Consider the following 24,534-nt stretch of genomic DNA (forward strand, 5'->3'; position numbering starts at 1 on the left):
AACATAGCTGATTCTTCAATAAAAATGGAAATAAGAAATGTTCATATCACGTGATCAGTCATCCAAAACTTGATTCTGATTCCATTTACAAGTACTCTGAAGTTGATTTATTTAAAATATGCTAGAGTTTCTTATTGAAAATATTTACATAGTCGTCGTTTGATACAAGGTCTTCCATCAAGCTCTTGGAATACCCATGGACACAGATTGTGTTCCTTTATTACTTGACCTGATTTTGCATTCTTATGAGGCAGACGCAATAAAAACAAACTTCAATGAGAAAATAAATCTCATGCTGTGGCCTTCAACTCGACATTTAGGCACAGCAACGATTTGGGTTGTTTATCTGTTTTACATCCCGTTGAGAATTTTTCACGCATATCAAAACCTCGCCAGCTGTACGTGAAGTACCACGAAGTTAGATCTATGCTTAACACTTAGGTATGCATATTTATTTAGTCTATGTATATATCCATATTTTTATGTTTGTGTTGCAAACTGTTTTCAGTGCTGCATGTGCATCTTAATATAGCTAGTCCCTGTGTATATATATGCATGACTTGTGATGTCTGTATACATGTATGCATCCTGTTTTATTTCAAATTTCTGTTTTCATGTCTATGCATGCAATTATATATCATTAGTGCTTTGTGGTTTTTTTTTAATGCTATATAGTCGGTTAAAGAGCTCTTAGCTCATGTTTATTGTTTACCTGTATATAGTTCCGACTTTAAATAAAAATTACTTACTTACTTAACACTTACGGCCTTGGCAATGAGGGTTCTTTACCGTGTCAACGCCTGCCCCGACACGGGACCTTTGTTTCTTAAAGGTCATATCCGAAAAACCCATGATTCTCTCTTTTAAATGCCGAGCGTTTGGCGAATTAGCAATCACTACCTATGTTTACGTCGTATGTTTGACGCGGTCATGACACGATCAGATTCGAACTCACGACCACCCAGCTACAAAGGGAAAGCTCTACCATTGATCTACCGTAACCAGTATAGCGACGACGTTCATAGTCATTTTCAAGCATGTGTCAATATATCCGAGTGAACGCAAAATTAATGACATTACAGATTCTTCCATGAATGTTTCAAAATAAGGCGTTTACTGAACACATACGTTAATAGCAAACTGCGTTGATGACAAACGGGATGACTTCAGGCATCCTCAACTTCTCATATCTAAGCAGCAATAGTCCATTATCATCTTATATTGTGTTTAAGTCTCAAAAATATTTTCATATGAAGAGCATGCTCTGTGTATAATGTAAAACTTATACGGTACCAATTTTGATGCACCAGATGCGCATTTCGACAAATAATGTCTCTTCAGTGATGCTCAACCGAAATGTTTGAAATCCGAAATAACTATGAAGTTTTAGATCTAAATATAGCAGTAGTATAACGCGTCCCGATAGGGAGTTCAACTGAGTGCACTTTTTATGCAAATGAGATCAAGTAAGGGCGTTTTTGATTGGTCAAGCGGTGTTGGGGTCAACGGAGTGCACTAGGACGGGGTCAACCCCAGCAGGGGTTGTAGAGCGGGTGAATAGACTGGCCTATGGTCCTAATTTTAGCATGCGGTACTTTCGCTTTGAGTTCCTGGAATGAGTTCCTGCTATTTTTCTGAAAATCCAGTGAAATCCTGTGTATTAAATCTAAAAGAATAACAGTGTATTAAATCTAAAAGAATAACACAAGGTTTTAAGTTGACATGTTTATTAAAGAACAATGGTACAAGCATAGAACAATGCAAAACAATTCAATAAGTATAAAAACAGTTCAATAAGCATAACAGTTCAAGCACAGTCCATTACTTTCTGCTGAGTTTCTTCTTCTTTTTTGGCCGTTCTTCAGTAGGTGCGGGTGGATTCCACATCTCTAACGGTGTGTATTCTCTCTTCACAGGGGGTTTTGAGCCAGGTACGGGTCCAATCATCGCATCTATCTCCGCTTGTTCTTCTGGACACTCACTAATCCAGTGTCCTATTTTTCCGCATTTGAAGCAAGGATCCTTTTGTTTGGTTTTCTTGCTGGTCTGTTGAGAATCTGCCGACCACGATTTCTTACTGGTCTGCGGATAATCTGTTTTCTGTGGGCAATCCGGCGACCAATGTCCTGTTTCTCCACACGTGTAGCACGGGTTAGCAGTGTAATCTGGAGTGTATTCCTTCCTAGGTTTTTTAGAAGTCAGGTCTTCCAGCTTCTTCAGTAGGATTGTGGTATGATTTCCAATCTCATTACTCAGCACATTAATGCGGTTAACGATCCCGTCGAGTGTCGTGGTAATGATGGCGAAATCGGTCCTGCTCATGGGGGAATCTTCTCCGCCGAAGGGGGGTTTATCGTATAAGCCCATCTCCAGTCCCGTAGCGTCCTGTGAATCGGGAAAATAGAAGCCTAATCCCGGGTCTGTCGGATTCTGGCTAGGGAGGTAATCCGAAGTCTGGGCCATCTTCACTTGTCGAGCAACGTGGTCTGAAGGCGTGAGATTGAAGCTCGTGGTCTGGTTCGAGGTCTGGGCCATCTTCTTCTCTTCTCTTCTTCTTTGAGCAACGTAGTCTGGAGACGTGAGCAAGAAGTTCGAGGTCTTCCCCAGTTCAGTCTTCTGATCGTCACTCTTAGCTTTCTTCAGTTCAATGTAGTCTTTCTGTGGCCCCATCTCCTTCTGTACCAGCTGATCTATTTTCTTCTGAGCTTTGTCCACAAATTCTAGTTGTTTCTGAGCCATGTCTTCTGGAAGGTGATTGAAGATCGAATGAGGACTGACACTGGGGCTCCGCTTTTATAGCCAGCAAAATGTCTAGACTATTCTGTCTCGTGAGGGGCACGTGGGGAGCACGTGGTTGCATCATCTTTTTCTGGAAAAACCGGTTTCAGCTAGAACATCGCGCGACCAGCGCGTGCTAGTGCACTAATTGAACTTGAAAAGCCGGTTTCTCGCGACCAGCGCGTGCTAGTGCCCATTGGTACACATTGACTTTAGTGGAATGGAACTTATATTGGTGTTTAAAGTAGCCCTAAAAAGGGCTGTGCATGAAGTTTTTATTTTTAAAAATGGCCGGCTTCATACGCAGGTTCTTCTATATACACGTGTAAGTCATGATCTTCGGATATAATGTGTTGTACTAATTGTCGAGCTCTTCTCCCGGGGAAACGTATCTCTTCGACGGTTTCCCACATCCAGTGTGCATCCCAAAACAATACCCATACACTTCTCCGGTAACGTGGTTTCTCCAGTCGAATAAATCCCGATACTTTTTGAGTGCCGTTCAATAACGTGTAAAACTGGTAAATCATGTACTGTATGAGGGGGGAATTTTTCAGGTACATGTCACTTAAACGCAGGTAAATATCCTCCACTGTTTCATGTGACCGCAATACATAGTCAAAACACCAATTTTTAGATCGGCCCCAGCGTAATCGATGGCGACATCTCTGTACTAAATTGGCCCAGATCTCCATCTCGTCTACATAATCTTCTACTATGGTTAAATTCTCCACTGGTTGTATTCCCTGGCCGCGGCGTCTCGCTCTTAAAATTCTCCGTGTATCCATGACTGAAGGTCAGACAAGAATGACTGTAGAAAAACCAGCTGACGTACAGGTGCTTGATCACGTGGTGCAGGTGTTTGATCACGTGATGCATAACCTTTACCTATAAATACAGGTGTTTTCTGAACGTTCGTTATTTACTATGGGGGGCAGTGCTACTACGAGAATAAATGGATATAGTTATGTACTACAATGTATGAACGTGGCCTTACATAATCCTCACATTCAAAATGCTCGTCAATTTGTACAACAGATGTCACCGGAGGTCAGAAATGTACATAGTTTTCAACGGATTGCTGATTCATTAGCGGAGAATACCAATACGGGACGTTTACTCATGATTTATTTGTATGCTGAGGAATTGAAACAGAATCTTCCAGACCAGATGAGTGACATTGATCGGATCTTACGCGATTGTCTACAAAAAGGATTCGTGGAACTGATTCGTATGAAAGGAATGGCTGCCCTGTTATAAAACAAGAACGTTTTAGAATTTTTTCATTTTGATCATCATGGCTGAATTGACCAACAACGTTCTTACCGCTGTATTACAGCATTTCGAGGACTACAAAGAATCGGTGAACAACGCTCGTAGCGGTGCATTACGGTGTATCAAGGACTGGAAAGAAAAACAGCCGTTGAGATATAAATTCGCCATGAAGTTGTTGATCTTTTGGGAATTTCCTATGACCTTATATGAATATTCCAGCGTTTGCAAGCATATAGCCGACAACCTGAACAGAGAGTCTGGATTGATCATGATTTATAACATGGACCAAGAATTTAGACGACGGGAACCTGAGAAGACTGGGGCGATTGTAGCGATTACCGATCACTGGCTGGAAAAGGTGTATAAAAAAACCTAACCGTTTTCTTTTCCTTTATTCCTGGAGGATGGCCAGCAGTGACAACATCGCAGAAAAAGCGCATAACCATGCATTAGAATGGGTGGAGAAAATGCAAGACGATACGGTGTTTCAAGCTGTTAAAAATTATCTGATAGCGGGGGTGTTTCCAATGACTCTGGACGAATATACAGATCTACGGAACCATGTGTACATCAATCTCTATAACGATGCGGGGTTGATGTTAATTTATGTCGCGGGGGAGGAATTCAAGAAACGCATGCCTGAAAAAACCGCCGAGATTGAAAGTATCACCAAGGACTGGCTTCGAGAAGTATACATAAAGTGTGAAGAACTTAATTCATTTCATTTATTCCCGGAGGATGGCCAGCAGTGACCACATCACAGAGAAAGCGATAGTTTATGTATTGGATTATCTCACAGACATTCATTCTGGGCAGTTTGAATTTGTGTTACACTATATGCGAGAAGAATTATTTCCCATCAGCTTAAAGGACTATCCATGTCTCTGTCAGTATTTGATCGAGAACCGGATCACCCCGCAAGCCTTAGTACTGATTCATTTAATGGGCCAGGAATTGAAACGAATTCGACCCACAGACAGAGCAGAAATCGAGAAAATCAGACTACGATGTCTTCGAGAGATGTACGTCAAGTTAAACGTGTGACTTTTAATCTGGATCAAAATGAAGTGCATCTGTTACCCGAAGAAGACCGGACAAGTATCTGGATGACTGTAGCCGCTGATCGCTATCGATTTCAACGCAGGATTCGAGAAATGGAAAAAATGTTGGACCCTATTTTAAAAAGACATGTGCATTGGTGTTGTGTGTGGGAGTTATGTATTTGAAATATGTGACATGAATAAAATTGTTTACACGAAAGCTGTGTTTGGTTGAGTCTCTCAGAGAAGGGTTTATTTGTTGAGGAATCCAGAAAATCCTAAAGGTAGAGTGAAAATCGAATCAAATAAGGTGTTTTCTATCGAATAGACCTTATGAGATGTTTTTAGGGATGTACATGGTCGAGAAATAAATTTTTAAAGAGGGGGTGAAGAAACATTGAACCTCGACTCGACCTCTTTAACCGCTGTTTCTTTGAAAACTATGCGACGTAGCAAAATAAAAATAAGTTTAACGCATTCGCCGTCTCAGAATCTATCAGATTAAATCTACCTTGCACAGAAATCGAATGTCTAGAAAAAGACAATGAGAAAAAACTCTCTACTCGAAAGCACAAATCAGCCATTTTGACGGCCACCATCTTGCCTTCGTCTCCGAAGCGAGGGATGTTTTCGAGGAGGTCCGCGCTTTCCCGATATATACCGGCGCACTCGCCAGTTTGCTTCACTGGTGATCCAGCACAGTTATAGAAGATTTTTGAAGGATTTTAAAGAAGAAAGAAGAAAGAAGAATGGCTACAAGAAGAGACCCGCTCTACAATTTTCAGACCTTGCCTGGATTCCGGTACCGGCTGGTAGTGGTGGCTGAGGAACGGGTAGGGGAGAATTGGGTCGTGCGTTCTGAGAACGACCTGAGCACCTTCTCCCCTTTCGACCAGAGTGGGGTCCGTGAGATCATCTGCCGGGTGCGGGCCGAGTATGAAGGGAGGGCACCCCGCCGCCGCACCGCTCGAATCTCCACGGGTACGAGACCGCGCCGACGGGCCCCACAGCCACCCTCACCACCACCACCTTACTCCCCGGCGACGCCTACAACACCACCACCAGCGATCCCATCGGCACCAGTGGAATACAGCCCGGTGCCGATGAGCGACTCACCAGCGTCACCGGTGGAGTATTCACCGCGGTCACCGTCCCCCGCACCACCTCCCAGTCCAGCCCAGAGTCCGTCGCTGTTGGCCGCAGACACACCATCACCACCGAGACCAGCAGCCCCTGCAAGACCCCCACCACCTACCATCCGGTTTGCAGGGAGGACTCCACCACCACCGAGACCAACCCACGCACCGGTGGCAACTCATCCCCCGAGGAACCACCCTATGACTGTCCCTGGCTGGGCAGATAGGGCGGTTCCCATCTGGTTTAAGTGTCCTGTCTGCTGGCAAGACAGGGTACACTCTGGAATTACGTGTAGGGGATGTGGGCAGCGCCCAGCTTGCTGCTCGTGCGTGGAAGAGTTACAGGAGCGGCGACACACCCGGGGACGGTGCCCGTTATGCCGGTTTACCGGAAGCAGGGAATGAAAGTCGGTCCTTAGGACCAAACGGCCCTTTTCAGGGCCACCAACTTTTTTTTGAAAAGACACTTTTTATGGCAAAAATCAAGAAACACACAAGTTTGTTTTAAAAAAGTTTTTATTAACACAAGTAATAGCTAGAATAAAGCTATAATAAAGTTACATTTTCTTGACAATGTACACATGTTTATGATACTGATAAGCAAAGTCACAAATCCATTGTCTATAATGAGTCCAATTGCCTCCGGCTAATCCACATCCAATACGATAAGGAAACGCTAAAGTCTGGTAAGACAAAGTGCCTAATTCCTGTAAACATTGTTGAAACCAAAGTTCACGTTGTTCGGGGGTATCGGCATACAGGGGTAAGCGTTGAGTGCCTCTCCCGTAATCCCATTGCGCTAACAAACAGATCACATCAGGATGAGTAGAATGAGGCATAATACACACAGTACCAGGTATTCCTCGATCCGCTGCTATAGCTAAATTTCTCCGTCCTAAAAGTTGTCGGGTCGCATACAGATTAGCCCAAGGAAATCGGTCGGCAATACGTTGACTTAACCCATGAGGTTTCACCGTTAAACAGTTACATTGTTGTACAATAGCATCCACCCAAGGTAGAGATAATACATCTCCTCGTAGATCCGTCACCGCCATGGTGGTTGACAGGTCTCACAGGTACACGTTGACCAGGGTTCTTGACTGTAAGGACAATGTTGAAACAGCCGGGGATCAAACTTTCTCTGAGTCCAGCGCTCTCTAAACTCCTGACAGATCTCACAGGTACAGTCCTTATGCACTATTTCTTCTTCAGGGGTGATGGTACAATGCTGCGGACACTTACACTCTAGCCAGGGTTCTCTAGTGTGACCACAACATTTATAGACAAAGGGATAAAACGTCAGCTCTGCCAATCTCTCTATCCACTTCTGTTTGGCCAGGATGTTTTCTTTTTTATAATGAAAACACCCACAAGTGCTCCAAGGTCCTCGGCAATACCCACACACTAGTACATCATTCTCATCATCCGCGTACCGTTCAAACGACATGATTGAGAAAAAATGGTAACAAGTGACCTATTTATATAGTGTTTTTTGATGAGTCATCAACATGACGTCAGCCATCTGAGGTAGGGGATGTTTTCGAGGACGTCCGCGCTCTCGCCTTTTTAAACCGAGCGCAACGTCAAAATCGGGCATTCCGATTTTTTAAAGGAACCAGAGAATATGAGTCGCAGAGTAGGACCAGACCCTACAGTGAATGATTATTGTATCAAATGGGAGGAGGATTGGGAGCAAGAGATTGCCCCGCCGGCCTCACGGGAGGCTCTTCCCCCACCGCCCATGAGCCAGGATCTGCCCCCGCCTGAGGAAAACTGGGACGCAGAGTTAGAAGTGGTGCAACGGCCTCCGGGGAGATTGTTTTTTAAACACGGCTGGTTGCCCGTTTTTGTGTTTGACCACGAGCAACCCCCGGAGGAGCAGAAAAAGAAGAGAAGAAAGAAGAAGAAGAACAGACAGTGAGGGGGACCGAGAAGAAAAGAAGAGAAGAAGAAGAGAAGAAGAGAAGGAGAAGAAGGAGAAGAGAGAAGAAGAAGAGAAAAGACCAAGAACAGAGAGAGAAAGAAAACAGCCCTTTTCAGGGCTACCCATTCTTTTTGAAAAGACATGGTTGATTACAATGACAAGAATTTTTTTTTTTTTCCAACGTTTTATTAAACTCCAACTATGAACAATAACAATAACATAGTTTACAATACATTCAGTCTTTGACATTGACAAGTTTGTCCTTGATGGGTTCTCGGTTTACGGAAGGTCTCTTTAAACCAATCCGCCACAAAACGATCGCGTTGTAAGGCCGTGCCTTTCCAGGGAAGTAACCATTCTCGTACGGTGCTTCTATGGCGATGGCGTTGATGTAAAAAATACACACAGTATTGTCCACAGACATCCGTATTCAAATCTTGATAACAATGGGTGTTATGAATCCAAGTCTCTCCGTGGCGTTGAATAAAGTCTTGGATGTCTTTATGGCTGGGAGGTAATCCGTAAGAATCAAAATATTCGATGGTAGGGCTACTCAAATACAAACAGACCCAATGCGCTCCAGGGCGATCGTGAGGGTCTGTATTCACCACGATGGCTTTGTGATGAGGTAACAGCTCAGGTATGACATCTCGAGGATACACACCGGCAAACGCCGGTCCTAAATCTCGTTGTAAAACATCTCTCAATTGCTGAGTATCCATCTCTCTCTTAATAATCGATACTGACTTCTCGTTGTTTGTTGATTTCTAACAGATTGTCGAACACGGCATACACCACACAGTTTAAGGTCCTGGCTACGTTGGCGGCAAATTGCACTTCCACTCTCAAGTTCCCCGTCTGTATGAGATGAAATTTATCCGTCTGGGCTTCTTGATCTTTCGTGAAATCCACACACCAGAGGGTGTAACCGTTTTTATACTCTTCCAGGGTAATGTCCGGAGCCCAGTCCTGGCCTAATTTTCCCAAGCCTTTGTACAGACTCAAATACGATCTCAGGTACTGATCGTCGGTGAAATTAGGTTCCAAAGGTCGGGTTTCCATCATTTCTCCATTGATACTGATTTCTAATTTCTTGACTCTCTCATTTTGGAAATGAAAGGGGTTTCTGGTATTATCCCCATTAAAAGCCGCATTGTCCACAAAGCCCAACACGATCAGTTTAGGCATCTGTCCTTGAAACAGATGATCGGTGATTTTAGATTGGGTGCCACTAGGAATGGTGAAGGTTTTCACTTCCACTCGTCTCAATGGATATTTCGCCGTTTGAGTACTCAGTTGCTGATTGATGAGATTAATGATACTCGGCACAGGTTTGACTTTCCTCACCCACAAGATCATACTTTGAATGGCCACTTTCCCACTACTCCCGGCAGCGGTCATCATGTAGAACTGGGGTCGAGCGCGATTGAATCGGAGACGGACATCCAAGCCATTAGGGAGACATTTCTCTTGCTCAAACAAATCCAGATGTAATCGATCCATCAACACGATCTCCTTACTGTCTGTAATCTTCTCGTGACGTTTTCTCAACCCTACATTCTTGGAATCATCCGGATACTCGGGAGTCGGGATGACGGCCGCGATGTTGACTTTGTTAGACACTACTGCAAATTCCACAGGAGTTTGAGCCAGAGCTTCTAATTTGACCTCATCCATATGTCCTGCCGTATCTTTTTCCCACAAGCTACAGGCTCTCATCTGGGTTTCCAGAGTCTTGGGTGCATAAGACAACAATTTCTCCAGATACGCTTTGTAGGGATAAGTATCCGTCCCCGGGGTAATGACTTTTCCATTGAGACTGACATCGATTTCACTGAACAAGGAATGGAGAATGTTATTCACGGGGGTGGAGGTCGAATTGCCTCCTGCGAGATTCGTTCCATTGGCTTTCGTGAATTTACAGACCATCTGGAGATAAGTTTGGGATAAATCCAGATATTCATCTCCTTGTCCTTTGATTTCAAATTCAATCGGAGCCGTATCCGAGTTGAGGGTACTGGAAATGGGGTAATATTCCATCCATTTCGAATCTTCTAAAGTGACGTTGGTCGGGGGCACTTTAAACAGTTCTAAACTGCTGGTGCCACAAGCGCAAGATTCTCGGTGCATCATATTGGAACGATGTGTTACTCAGCGTGAACTGGCATCAAATGTGTTCTGGGCTCCTTCTCACTCCCTTTTTATAGGGTTCTCAGTCGAAAATATCCAGAGAGCGTTTTGGCTTACCCCTTTTCACTAGCTTCCTACCTCCCTTCCTAGATCGCTTCCTAGGTTGCTTCCTAGGTCTCTTATGAGGCCCTCCCCGAGCTAAGATACGTTGTTTTCTTTTAACAAATCCTTTTCCTTCCTGTATTCCCACCTGTTTTCCCACCTGTTTTCTTTTGAGGGTCGTGGTTCCAGGCTTCCTGAGTATTCCTGTGCGTGCTTTTCTTCCTCGTTTGGATGGGGCTTTTCGAGATCTTCGCCTACGGGCATACCCTGCTGTCTCTTTCAGGGCTTGGGCACCGTGTGTCTTGAGAGCGTCTTTGAGTGATCGTTTATTATCTAACACATCCATCCCTGTTTTAGCAGCAGCCTTTAAGGCACTTTTAGCCCCCGATTTGAGTAAATCGGTGAAAAATCCTTTTCCCTTCTGCTTTTCAGATTCTGGGTCATATTCTTCTGTTGGATGGCTTCTACGTCGTCTCCTCCGATAAGAGCGATAAGGGCGGTCGTAATCATAATATCTCTCTTGATAGACAGGACGTTGTTGTTGTTGTTGTTGCTGTTGTGCGGGGGCTCCACCTAATAATCCACTGATCAGGGGACCCGCCACTTTGCTGGCTATTCCCAGCAGGGCTCCAAGCCCGTGACCCTGCTGCCGTATTAAACCTTTATGGTAGTGCATCTTGATGTAAATGAACTTCGTTAGGGGTTACACCCGCTTTTTATACTTTTTACGCCGTCTCTTTCTCTTCTTTCCTTGGCCCGCTTGACCCACAATGGCATTGGCAATCCACGGAATGAGAAACCAGATTCCGTGTCCTTTCTGGCGTCTGACTCCTCGATGGTACTTCATCTTTCAATACACTTTGCGGAAATGAAGTTTGACTAAGGAGCGCCCATTTAAAAACCCCATAGGACGCCCTAAAGAATTCATGATGTGTACCTCAATGGTATCGAAATATTTCTTACTCAGTTTCAAATATTCGGCTCGAATCGGTTCCCAACGGGCTTGTTGTCGATCGTCGTATTGACCCGTACAGGGGACGACTCTCAATAATTTCAATTTGTTGGTGCCCACCACTTGAGGATCCACAATGTCACAATACACATACATGGCTTTCAGATTGTCGTAGACATCCATGGTCGTGTTCCCCAAGTAATTCACGTTGATCCATTTCGTCATGGTTTCATCGCCCAGGATCATTTTGTCACTATCCAGACCTAGCTTGTACGCTAAGGGTGTAGGGAAACGAATGCACATGGGGGTGGTTCTCAGTGCTTTCCCATTAAACTGATACTCGACACGATCGTACTCGGGGTGATACACTAAGATCTGGTTGTTCCCCTCGTCGTTAGGATTCCCTAACTCGGTCCATACTTTCCACAGGGTTCTCCTTAAGGCTGCGTTGATTTCATTGATTAACGCCAAAGGTTGTGTATAAGCTCCGGGTCGGAAGTGAATGCGAATGATATCGAAGGGAAATAAACTATCCCCTCCCGCAAAGAGATGGGACCATGGTGTCAGATCCCAGGGGACCACCACCTCACACCTGGCCATCGTGACTTTACCCATATTCTCTGTCTTAAATCTTTCCCATTTATAAGTGTTGGGATCTTGGACATGTTTCGTATACGGATCTGGAATGAGAACGTCCACATAAGCCTCGCTATCCGATACGTTTTGTAAGTTGGCCGAGTACATCATTTCGGTCAATCCGACTTCCCATGCTCCATCCGTTAAGTCCATGGTGTGTGGCAATAACGTTTTAAATTGAGCAGTCGTATTCGTCGGAAACGATTCCATCGACCCATCACTCAACAGAGTCATGTAAAACCCTTCTCCTCCAGCCATGATGTCTTAAATGAGCCCCTGTCTCTGTTTCCTTCTCTATTTATACACAACACCGTTTTGTTTTTTCACAATTTTTTATTTGAAACAACATACAACATGACAATACATTCAATTCATTCTTCTTGATCGCGGCCACCACCACCCCACATCAACGCATCCGACTCTTCCAACTCTAGTGTTCGTCTCGGGACTAAGCGTCGTCGCATCACCAGATAGTGTCGGGTTCCCCAGCAATCGGCTACATCATAACCTTCATTGATCATGTCTTTGAAATGTCGGAGACAGTCCTCGGAATGGTCAAACCAAGGACTCTCATTTAAGGTCCAATCGGATTCGTCTTGTCGTCCCATCAATCCCCAGAAGGCTTTGACTTTCCAGCGAAACTCTTGATACTTGGTCTTCATGATAAAGGCTGACCATCCGTGAGGTATCAGTATACGTTTGTACAAGTACACAGGATGTGTGGACGTTTTGTGTTGTTTACAATGCATCAAACACATCTGCTTATCCGCAAACCATGCCGTTTTCTTTCCCTCTTGTTTCCAGGCGTACTGTGTGTTAGCCATGGTGAACTGATGAATCTGAAGAAGATCGTTCCTGTTTTATACTCGGGCTCGCTAACGTCATTTGTGGACTAGGCATGACGTAGCCCACCAAAGAACTTAAGGTCACCATCCAAAAATCGCGATTGGGATCGCCTAAGGCTAACATGACGACCGAAGTGATAATGATGGTTAAACACAGGAATAATTGTGCAAAATACACAATTTCTGCTCGAGGGACTTTTTCACCCAAGAAAGTCCACTGGTTGGTCATGGCCGAATGAGATCCGCTTGCGGAATCCATGAATCAAAACTGGGAGGATATCCTTTCCAACGCACTTTGACTTCTGAAATGACTTTTTTTCCCACACGCCGCTTTTTATACCCTAAGATTTCTTCCACTTCATAGACATCATCGTCTTTAATCACTTGTTGTAATTCCTTCTCGTAAAACGTTCCTTCTAATTCTTCCCCGTGATCATCTTGAATGCGATAGACGTTTCGTCCTGGCACTTTTCTAGAGATGGTAAACAGCTCTTTGGTCCAATTCGGTAAATATCCTTTTTCAAACGTACGTTTGGCTTTACTAATGCGTACACGATCCCCCACTTGCAAGCGACTCGTGGTATCGGCACTCTGTTTTCCATACAAGGTTTTCCATACGGTCAAGACATTCTTGGCATTGACTTGAGCAGGAGCTCGCCGGATACTGCGATGATAGGTATGATTGTAACCATACACCAGATCCCCCAAGACATCGACATACCGTCGTGTTTTATGACGTGTAAAATACCGCCACATGCGTGCTTTCAGCGTGCGTTGAAAACGTTCCACAATACTGGCTTTGGTTTCGGCATTACGGGTCGTAAAGAAATGAATGGATTTGAAGGCTTGACGAAATTCTTTATTGGTAAATTCTTTTCCTTGATCGGACTGAATGCGCACGGGGCGACGTCCCTCTCGAAAAATCCGTCGTAAGCCTCGTATCATTTCTTTCCCCGTTTTCTGTTTTAAAGGCACGACCCAGGCATATTTAGACAGCACGTCAATGGCACATAATAAAAACGTATACCCATTATTGTCTTGTTTCAAGCTGGAGACATCGGCTAAATCTAATTGCCATTGTTCATCCATATCCGTCACTCGTGTTTGTCGTCGCTTGAATTTCCTCCGTATCGGTTTATGCAAGGTATAGGTATCTTGAGCTTTCACCCATTCTCGAATTTGAGACAGGGTAATCTTGTGTCCTAATTGACGCACTTGACGATACAACGCCTGGACTCCCCCATACCCTGTCTTGGGATCATAATACAGTCGCTGTAAGATCTGTTCTGCTTTCATGGTAGATTTAACCATTTTCCAATTTCACGTGATGTCTTTTTACTGGCCTCCCAGATATTTTTAGGGGTCATCATTCGTCTGGGAGTTTCATAGAACGATTGGTCAAAACCCGAGATTTCTTGAAATCCGCTCTCCTCTTCCTCTAGAGGTCTAGGCGTACTGATTTTCCCTGGTTTGTCCATGGCTTTTATAACATCCCGATTGTTCACATATCCTTTGGGAGCATGAGTCTCTTTTAACGCTTGAGCAAATTCCTCTAATCCCGTGGGGGGATCACGATGTCTTAAGGGTCTTTGTCGTTGGGCTTCGGTCATTAAATCCACAATATTGGAATCGGGAACCCTGCGTCCTCTATAGCTGATTTCTCCTTCTTTATTCCAAGTCACCACTTTGGATTTCTTGAGATGATCGAGTAATAAACCTGCTTTCTTTCGACCCGGTTTATTGACGCTTTTGATAATCTGTTCCTCCAAGTCATCGGATGCTGAGGCGGCTGTGGGTGGTGAGGCGGCACTGGCTGCACTGGTTGGGGAGGATAGAGTCGCTGGGGTGGGATGTCGAGCTTGTTGTAAATATTGACGATAGCGATGAAGTTGATGACCGTACAACCCCACTTTTTCTTTCTCGGTTAAATCATCTCGATGTTCAATCTCGTCCAAATCACTGCGTAAACCAATAGTCGAGGTAAATTCGGGAGGTTTAGGTAATTTGCCTTTTAATTCGTTGAGCATCGCTTCCGGTACCAATACCATTTTTCGACTCATGATTTCTTACAAATCTTGCCACACACAAACGAACCCAATCCTTTTTGGTGAATGAGTATACCTCGTCGTTTTTTCACGGGTTGAGTCCGGACTAAGCGTCTTAAGATGTGTTTCTTTCGACCCAGTTGTCGCTTCTGAGTAGGATTGAGAGGAATCACCCCTTTTAATAGATTGTACACAATCTCACAAATCTTTAAAATGCAGTCATTGGAACAATGTTTCAACACCTCTGTCTTTAATTTGCTGGAATAGTGAGGAGCCGCTAACGTCTGCAAGAGCGGTAAATGAGGTCGTAATCGACATTCACACTTCTTCGTATGAGCCATGGTAATGAAGGGTGGGGCACCTTACCCCTCCTTTTTATACCTAGTCCAGGACAACGGCACTCGGATGTTTAGGATCAAAACGCTTGTGATGGACGGTCTCTTCGTGACGATTGCGGTTCTCTCTCGCATTGAAGACCAGAGGGCAAAATTTACATTTATATTTCTTTTGCACCTGAACCGGTGTTGAGGTGGTTAAGGGTTGAAATTTCATGCTTCCAAAGGTATGAGCAAAACTCGGTAGAGCAGTATCACTGGTTCTGGAACTTCCTATAGGCCCATGCATGGGTCGTTCCATTTTCTTTTGAGCTAATCCGGCTTTCAGATTGGCTAACGTTTTAGTGGTCTTGGGGGGAGTGGCCTTGGGAAACGGCATCTTCACAATGAGAGGGGTTTTCTTTGGAGCCCAATTGGGAAACGGATTCTTCATCCTGAGAGGTGTCTTCTTAGGGGATTTCTTAGGGGACTTCTTAGGTGTCTTCTTAGGTAAGCGAATAATGAGTTTAGGAATTCTCTGAGGTGATTTTTTAGCTTTCTTAGCCCGTGGTTTCTTGGTTTTCTTGGGTTGTCCCCCACGGGGCTTACGGCCTGTTTCCCATTTGAATAAATGACGGATAATGGTCCCTCCTAAGAATCCGGCGCCTCCTCGTTTCAAAATGGCTTTTTTACGCTCTTCTTCATTGGACTTCTTATCGGCAATGACACTCAAGTCTTGGCGATGGGATTGAATGAACCGCTGAGTGATTTTATTGCCTGGTAAGACGCCTCGCAATAAATTTCGAGCGCCCATCGCAAACCAGTTGAGTAAGGCTCTACGTCCTAATTCAATGAGATGGCTCCGTTGAACGGGATCCCGTTCCCGTTGTAAACGGCGTAACGTTTTGACTAATTTACTCTTCGCGGAAGGTCTACCCATGATGAAGACTGTCTTTCGAATGATACACCTGCCCATGATGTGACATTATTTATACTCTCGGGGGCATGTGCACAGCCAAGTTGGTAAAGAGTTGACTTCTTAATCTTAAATCGTCCGACGTCTGAGGACTCAAGTCCACTAGTAAATACCCGTGAGGTACACGGGTGGCGTCCTCATAGGCTGGAAGTAAATGCGGCATTTGTAATTGCCGACTTAACACCCCAATCTGAGATTTATCTCGAGGATTTTTAAACAGCACAAGATAGTGAGCATTCAGACTGATGGTACGATGTTGTACTGCTCGATCAAACAGATTTTGTGTGATATAAATGACACTGGTATTGCGATGATGCGCTTTGCGCGTAAACCAGTCGACAATCGATTCGATGGCTTTACCTCCCATCATATCATCAAAAATGAGTAGATGACGCGTACTGAGATCCGCCACTATCTGCTCATCGTCTTGAGGTATATTGCGGATAAAAGTGACCTTGTCCTGTAAGGATTCGTACGCGGACTGCCATTCTCGATAACACCATACTATCTTTTCGGGAGGCGGTGCAATCCACTGCGTATTTTGTACCAGTTGCTTCACAAATTCCGTTTTACCCGATTTAGAGGGTCCGGCCACCACCATGGTAAATTCATGTTTCAACTGAAAAGGCTCAAGTGTCTCGTAGGTATACATCTTGATAAATGACACAAGTTCATGGGATCATACATATTTATTAACAAATAAAAATACGTACAGCTTGCTCAACACCATGTCTACAAATAGGACATTGTTTCAGTCCCGTAGCACATATAGCACAAGTACATAAATGACCACAAGGTAAAAAAGCAATTCTCAAGTCTCGTTCTAAACAAATGTGACATTTCTGGGTACACATTGGATTCCCTGCCGCGTCTAAGGGTAAGCCTTCCCAATCGCAACCACTGTCTTTAGCGCGGGCATAGGCATTGAAGGCTTGTCGTACCCATTGTTTACCCTTATTACACTTCAGGTAAGGACAGTGAGGATACCAATAAGCATGTTGTATCCAAGGATTGTCGACAGCTCCCCAATGGTGAAGTCCAAAGTTGCAATAAAAACAGCACGTGTTATCCCCGTACCCTTTGTAAAAGTATCCCGCTTCTGCAATGGTAGGTAATAGGTTCTGCAAGTGTTCGGGAGCATTTTCAAACGACGTTACTCGATCTGACAGTAGAGCATAACGTGGTGTACCCGGGTTATGTAGTGATTCGTAGTCCGTCATTTTGCCGACTGATGGTTTTCTCTAGCATGTCCTTTTTAATACCCGTAAGGCAGCGTGTCATAGTTATGAATACGTTGACGTTTATCATACACCATGCGGTATTTCTTCACCAGAGGAATGGTTCGCACATCATGTTGGCGGGTTCGTTGAATAAAGTGCGGATAGCTGACATGGACTTCTTCTTCTTCTCCTTTTAACATTTTTTCCAACGTATCGAGAGACACGACTCTAGAGGCACGATAATTGAGTGTCAATCCTTTGACTTTGCAGACAGATTTTCCCCCCTGGGTCTCGTATGCATAATTTTTGGGCCCACCCGACATGTACTTGATGATACGATCTCCACCCAATTCATCGGTCCAGCCGCCTAAACTGTTGATAATGGTCGGATTGAACTGGGTCTCGTCGTGCTGATAGATGATACTATCCGTGTCAAAGTATAAGACACGCTCTCCCAAAGGCTGTAACGTCTCGTACAAATGTAAACGAGCATGAGCTGTTGTAAAACACGCCAGCACCACGTTTCCAAAGGGGCAGTCTTCTAAAAATTCTTCTTTCTCCTGATAATTGATCAGCATCATATCACATTCGGGGCGTTCACGATTTTCTAAGAGTTCGATGCCTTTGACTTCTAAAGTGGCATCTTGTAATTTCTGTTGTAATTCTTCTTCTTCCGTGAGATACAGGGATTTGGGTAATTGTAATCGTTGAGCAAATTTTCCCCACAAGCAATTTAAAAAGAGTTTGGCAATGGTTCTTCGGACCGGATTTTTCTGGATGTCTGCCGGATTCATGGCAATGCCTTCTCGTTGCTGAATTTCCTCAATGTAATGTTGCTGCTGTTGGGCTGTTTGACAATCCTCGGGGAATCCGGAAGCTTCTTGTTTAATTTTCAAAAAGGTGTTGATATACGCTCGAAATAAGTGGTCACTGGTTTTCTCAAAATGCCAAACTTCGTAAATGCGGTCGAGACGATAGCCTAGATCTAATGCTTTGTGAAGTTCGGTGGTCACCCAGGTGCCCGTGAGACTGCGTTCAGAATCGGTGTGCTGGCACCGCTCGTCGGATCCTAAGTTGCGCTGTTCCGCACAGGTGCGGCATAAGGGAAAGAGTAATTTACCCCCGGTCTTGTAAGGTAATACGGGGTGATACAGCTCTCGGGGTGGGAGGACACGACAACGAATGAGCCCGAAATAGTCTCTGACATCGGTGAAATGGCTGGTGATGACTTGGGGATGTTGGACGGGAAATGGCTTGTATTTCAACACGTACGGGTACAGGGAACAGACATCCACGTATCGCATGTCACCCTCCTCACAATACAGTCGTGTAGCATTGGTCCGGCCTCCGTACAAAGCGTCACGGGGATTCAAAGGATCTTGTATATCGACTCCTTGTAAAAATTCCTGTAAGTCGGCATTGGTCTGGGTCTGACGATCAAACTCGTGTTCCCATATGCTCACGACTGTATAGCCTTGGTCTTCTAAAGCACTGGCTCGTTTTAAGGTGTCCAGGTAGAGGTCTTGATACGTATGCTGAACACGATGAGGATGCATGTCAGTCAACAGATTCGGGTAACAGGTGGGACAGCCGTGCCAGTAACAACCATAGAATTCGTACACGATACGGGATTCCTCATCATACCCATCTACTGTATAGGGTCCAAGCGTGACTTCACCCCCATTTCTAGCATGTCGTATGCAGTGATGTTGATGTTCTAACCAGGCGAGCCATCGGCAAGCTTTAGCTGAATATCGTCGTGCTGGCCGGTAGCCCATATTAGGAATGATGGCGATGGTATTTTCAACCATGAATCCTCGTCGGTAGGCTAAATTAGCCGTGCTGGCAAACGTGATGGATTCTTGAAAGGGGTCTACTTCCACCAGATCAAACAGGGTGGATTTGAAATGGGCACAACAGCGGCGTAAAATATCCACGTCCGAGATGCAGTAAGCTAAGAATTCTTTCTGGAAATCAAAGACTTTGCCCTCTTGTTGATGGTACCAAGTATAGAAGGCTTCACGATTGGCGGTGGACATATCGTCAGGATTGTAGAAATGAGCGGCCGGGTAAGGACCCACATACTGCTGGTTCTCTGTCGTGTTGAAAAAGTGCGGGAAATAGCCTTTTTTCAATTCCGTTAATCCGAAAGCAGAGGGCATCTTGGCAAGAGCAAAGGGTAGAAAGTTGTAAGAATCGATGAATCTCAACCCCAAGACTTGCATGGATAAGATTTTACTCCCGTTCAGGATGACGGTGGGTTTGATACACGCCGTGTGCACCAGGTAATTCAAAATAAACTGCCCATCGTATCCTTTGAAATTGTGGGCAATGATGGTGGCTTCATCGTGTTTGAGTTCCACATGGCCTTGCTCATCGGTCTCGCTCTGTAAGAGCCATTCCATAAACTGTTTTAACGTGTCGGGGCCTTGAAATAGGAAGCGGCGTTGTGATCCGAATCCTTCACAATGAGAACAGGGCTTGTCGATATCCACACTGTCGCAATGTTGACACACACGTTCTGCCACGCATAAATTGGGGATGTGAATACCGTTTTCCTGACTGCATTCGAAATCGTAATAAATGTATATTTTCAGCTCCTCTTCTTCTTCTTTTTCTTTCTTAGGTTTGGGTTTCGTCTGTACAAAGCAGTGATGAGGCATGGTGACGACTTTGTGACAGATGCGGCATTCGGTTTGACCCCCACACGCGTGGCGTTTTAATAATTGCTTGGACATCCATTTCTGACACTGGTTACACCGCCCCATTAAACTGCAGACCGTGGTTGTTGTATTACTGCTGTAAGGTTTCAAGTGGGTCTGGTAACAAGCTGCATTTCTGAAAAATCCCTTACAATGAGGGCAATTCGTCTGAGTCCCGTCCGGGGTACAGGGGGTATCGGCTAAACAAAATGAGCATCGATGAGGACAGACGGTCCGATGATCTTCAATGTGACTGTAGCCAACATCGCAATAATCGCAATAGTATCCGTTTTCCGTCACTCCAGCCATAGACACAATGGCATCGTAATGCTCGTTATCCAGCAGGATATTCAAACAAGTCCCGTACCCCGGTCCTTTGTAAATAGGTTCCAGTCGTAAACGAGTTGTATTCGTTTTGAATTGAAATATTTTCAATCGATACTGTGGGGCGAGCGCGTGCTGTAATTGCTCCCATTCACGCGGCCCACACGGGTGGTTCATAACACACCCAGCTTGTTCCATCAAGGCTATCGCTTCTCGTTTCTGGTCGAGCGTTTTGAAATCCCCTTTTCTCATGCGTAACCATTTCGTTTCCCATGCCGGGTCGTTTGATTTCTGGCTGTGTAGACGTGCTACCACAATAGCCCGGGACAAGCAGAGAGAATCCTCAGGATTTTGAATGCGAACGATCGCTCTCTTGGAGTTTTTGAATTTCTCCTTATCCATGTGTAGATGTTTTTTCTTAGTGCACCCGCTGCCTTGTGGATATTTGACATGGAAAAAATCCATCTGCACTGCCCCGTCGGTGATTAGGAATTCCTTTTTAGATTGCTGGACGGATTCTATTTTGTTCAGAATTTTGTCCTCGTTGAGCTGATTGGACTGCGTAAATTCGTACCAAATAGCTGAATCCAGAGACGGGTGCCGAATATTTAAACGTAGATAATCATTGGGATTGCACTGCATTTCCTGTTTCACATTTTTTAACATATCCCGGAAGAGCCGACGAATGAAGGTTGTATTTTCTTTCTCTGGAATAGGTTTGAAAGCAACATTGTAGACATTTTCCTTGACTTTAAATTTCCGTGATTGACGTCCTCGTTCCAGTTGAATTTTGTAATAATCCGAAATGAGTTTCTTTTTCCCCCCTCCCCGCTGTAAATACTGTAGTCGTCGTTGATTCTCTCTGCGGAGTTGTAATTCACGCTGCCGTTGTCTGTTCAGCTGATCATTCAAAAATCTCAATCGCTGTTCAATATAACTCCGTGGAAGTCCAGTAGGTAACTTGTCTGACATGATGTCGAAAGTGACACCCAATGCACCGCGCGCCGCTTTATATATATATTACCTGTAGACAGCGCTGGGTAAAACTAGGGACCGTGCCACCTCTGGGGATTGTACTATTGTTCTTTAATAAACATGTCAACTTAAAACCTTGTGTTATTCTTTTAGATTTAATACACTGTTATTCTTTTAGATTTAATACACAGGATTTCACTGGATTTTCAGAAAAATAGCAGGAACTCATTCCAGGAACTCAAAGCGAAAGTACCGCATCATAGACCAGCGGCCATAGGCCAACCTATTCACCCGCTCTACAACCCCTGCTGGGGTTGACCCCGTCCTAGTGCACTCCGTTGACCCCAACACCGCTTGACCAATCAAAAACGCCCTTACTTGATCTCATTTGCATAAAAAGTGCACTCAGTTGAACTCCCTATCGGGACGCGTTATACTACTTATAGCCAAAAACAGCGTGCCAAACAAGTGGAGCCAAATTCGTCCAAGGATAAAGAGCTATGCATGAGGGAGATAATCCTTAATTTTGAAAAGAATTTCTAAATTTTATAACAGCAATTAAATATACATCCGTATTTTCAAGCTAGTAACGAAGTACTTAGCTACTGGGCTGTAGAGACCCTCGGGGACTAACAGTCCACCAACAGAGGCCTCGACCCAGGGGTCATAATGTAAAACTTATACGGTACCAATTTTGATGCACCAGATGCGCATTTCGACAAATAATGTCTCTTCAGTGATGATCAACCGAAATGTTTGAAATCCGAAATAACTATGGAGTTTTAGATCTAAATATAGCCAAAAACAGCGTGTAATCAATTTTGAAACCAAGAAAAGCTACCGACAAGTACAATACAGGGGTTTCAACAGTATCGCTTAAAGTATTCTCAAATTATATATCAGGTCTTCCAACAGTCTCTTGGAATTCCCATGGGCACGAATTGTGCCCCTTTGTTAGCTGACCTGTTTTTATATTCATATAAAGCAGAATTCATTCAAAAACTTCTACGTGAGAAAAGACAAAAAACTATCTTGCTGTGCCCTTCAGTGCAACATTTAGATACATGTATATCGACGACGTTTTATCTATTAACAATGCAAATCTTCATTCATATGTCGATTCGATATATCCCTGTTAACTCGAAATAAGACAACATATAGTCTTCCACTTCTGCTTTATACTTAGATATGTTATTGGAAATAAATATTAACGGCAAACTAACAACTCAACTTTATGATAAACGGGATGATTTCAGCTTCTCCATCGTCAACTTCTTATATTTATGTAGCAATATTCTATTATCACCTGCATATGGTGTTTATGTATCTCAACTGATTTGATACTCAAGAGCTTGTTCTGCGTATGATCAGTTTTTAAATAGAGGCAAACTACTCATAAACAAGTTGATGGTACAGGGGTTTCTCGTTTAAAGTCAACATTTCGCAAATTGTATGGTCGTTATAACAATATAATTTGCCAATACAAATTATCATTGGGTCAAATGCTGGCTGACAAGTTTCATACCGATTGTTAGGCCGTTCTTGGCATACTAATTTTGACTCCGGATAACTCCGTATATCTGATCAAGATATAGGGCACACGGCGGGTGTAACCGGTCGACAGGGGTTGCTTACTCCTCCTATGCACCTGACACCACCTCTTGTATATCCAGGGGTCCGTGTTTGCCCAACTCTCTATTTTGTATTGCTTGTAGGAGTTATGAGATTGATCACTGTTCGTTATCTCGTTATCTTCATGTTTCATGGTCGTTATAATGATTGTATTTGCAAATACAAGCTGTCATCAGGTCGAATTTTTTCCTGACGTGTTTCATACTCATTTTGAGACCGTTTTTTTTTTTAAAATGGCTTGACTGCGAATTGCTCCTTTTACCTGATCAAATAGCCATTGTGAACGGTCAACAGGGGGTGCCTACTCTTCCTAGGCATTTGATCCCATTTCTGGTATGCCCAGGTGTCCGTGTTTGTCATGCTTCTTTATAGGATATATGCGATGGATTACTGTTCATTATCTTTATGGTTTTTCATAAATACAATTACAAATCACTACAACCTTTTGTTATATAGTCATTTATTAGTACATTACAAACATACACGAAGATTACAACACGTGGATTACATCTACAACTCAAAAACACTTGAACACAAAGTAAATTGTAAACCAAAAATAAAAATTGAAAAAAATTATTCCTAAATCTCATTCACTAAATTATCGAATTCTCGTTAATCTTTCATCTGAAAAAAATCTACAAACTCAATTAAGAATATAAAGATTTAATGCAGAAGTTAATGATGTATGTCTTGAATCATACTAAATATTCTATGAATACAATTCATCAAAATTCTCTATAAATACGTCCACTATATAAAAAGGAGAAACTTACGACAGTATGCTGGATAGTGGTTACAGAACGTATATATAAGATAGAATAATACAAGATCATTTCAAGAGTGCTGTGATCAAACAGTATTAATTTTTTTTTAAAAATGAAACCTGGATAAAGTCTAGTTTTAACATTTTTAAACCAGTTTTCATCTTTGAATAATTATGTAATTCGTATAATACGTCAAAAATATCCGAAAGTCATATCATGTGTCATTATCTTTTTAATCTTGCTTCATTTACGCACATTATGAAAGAACAAGAATTTCGTCATCAATAATGGAATGTATCACATTGCACTCTGTATCTTTACATAGCTACAGCCACTCTACTCGGGACAGGTAACAACGAGAACACTTCAATTATTAGAGTATATCTATATATGTGTATATATCACGTGACTTTCTCGGGCGATCTCGTTCTCGGTAAGTCTCTAATATTTGTAAACTAAGAGGAGAATCTACAACAGAAAACAAACACAGATGTTATCATTTTATCAGAAGGATCTTGTTTGATCTCACAATTAGACCTTGATTTACATCAGTCTTTCGTTACTTGTCTACAGAGAACTCATTTATGAACTGAAAAAAATATTCAGAAAACATTATAGTGTCAAGTATAATTTAACCTTCCCCTTAACTCTTATCTGTCACTGATAAAACATGTTTATGTAGATGGCACAATTCAGTCATGTCTACCGACATCAAATTGAAAGGAAGCTTGGTCATAGCTTTTTTATTCATTCTGTAATCGATG

General features: G+C 43.4%; 3 protein-coding genes across 4 annotated transcripts in view; 1 reads left to right on the forward strand and 2 right to left on the reverse strand.

The window, feature by feature from the left end:
- Window positions 1-5,842: 5,842 nt before the first annotated feature.
- On the forward strand, window positions 5,843-6,634 carry LOC130047762 (uncharacterized). The gene has a single exon (XM_056143155.1). The coding sequence runs from the start codon at window positions 5,843-5,845 to the stop codon at window positions 6,632-6,634; it is 792 nt and encodes a 263-aa protein (XP_055999130.1).
- A 2,248-nt stretch (window positions 6,635-8,882) lies between these two features.
- LOC130047764 (uncharacterized protein F54H12.2-like) lies at window positions 8,883-10,286 on the reverse strand. Its single transcript, XM_056143163.1, has 2 exons — window positions 9,252-10,286; window positions 8,883-9,122 (listed from the first exon to the last, which is right to left on the reverse strand). The coding sequence occupies exons 1-2, from the start codon at window positions 10,284-10,286 to the stop codon at window positions 8,883-8,885; spliced, it is 1,275 nt and encodes a 424-aa protein (XP_055999138.1).
- A 13,163-nt stretch (window positions 10,287-23,449) lies between these two features.
- Window positions 23,450-24,534, reverse strand: part of LOC130046433 (collagen alpha-1(XII) chain-like) — a 9,181-nt gene continuing 8,096 nt past the window's right edge. For both annotated transcript variants that reach the window (XM_056148978.1, XM_056148974.1), the window contains one exon: window positions 23,450-24,238. The gene's annotated coding sequence lies outside the window, so the exon portion shown is untranslated. The remainder of the gene's footprint in view (window positions 24,239-24,534) is intronic.

Source organism: Ostrea edulis, chromosome 1 (assembly GCF_947568905.1).
Source record: "Ostrea edulis chromosome 1, xbOstEdul1.1, whole genome shotgun sequence".
Taxonomy (NCBI): domain Eukaryota; kingdom Metazoa; phylum Mollusca; class Bivalvia; order Ostreida; family Ostreidae; genus Ostrea; species Ostrea edulis.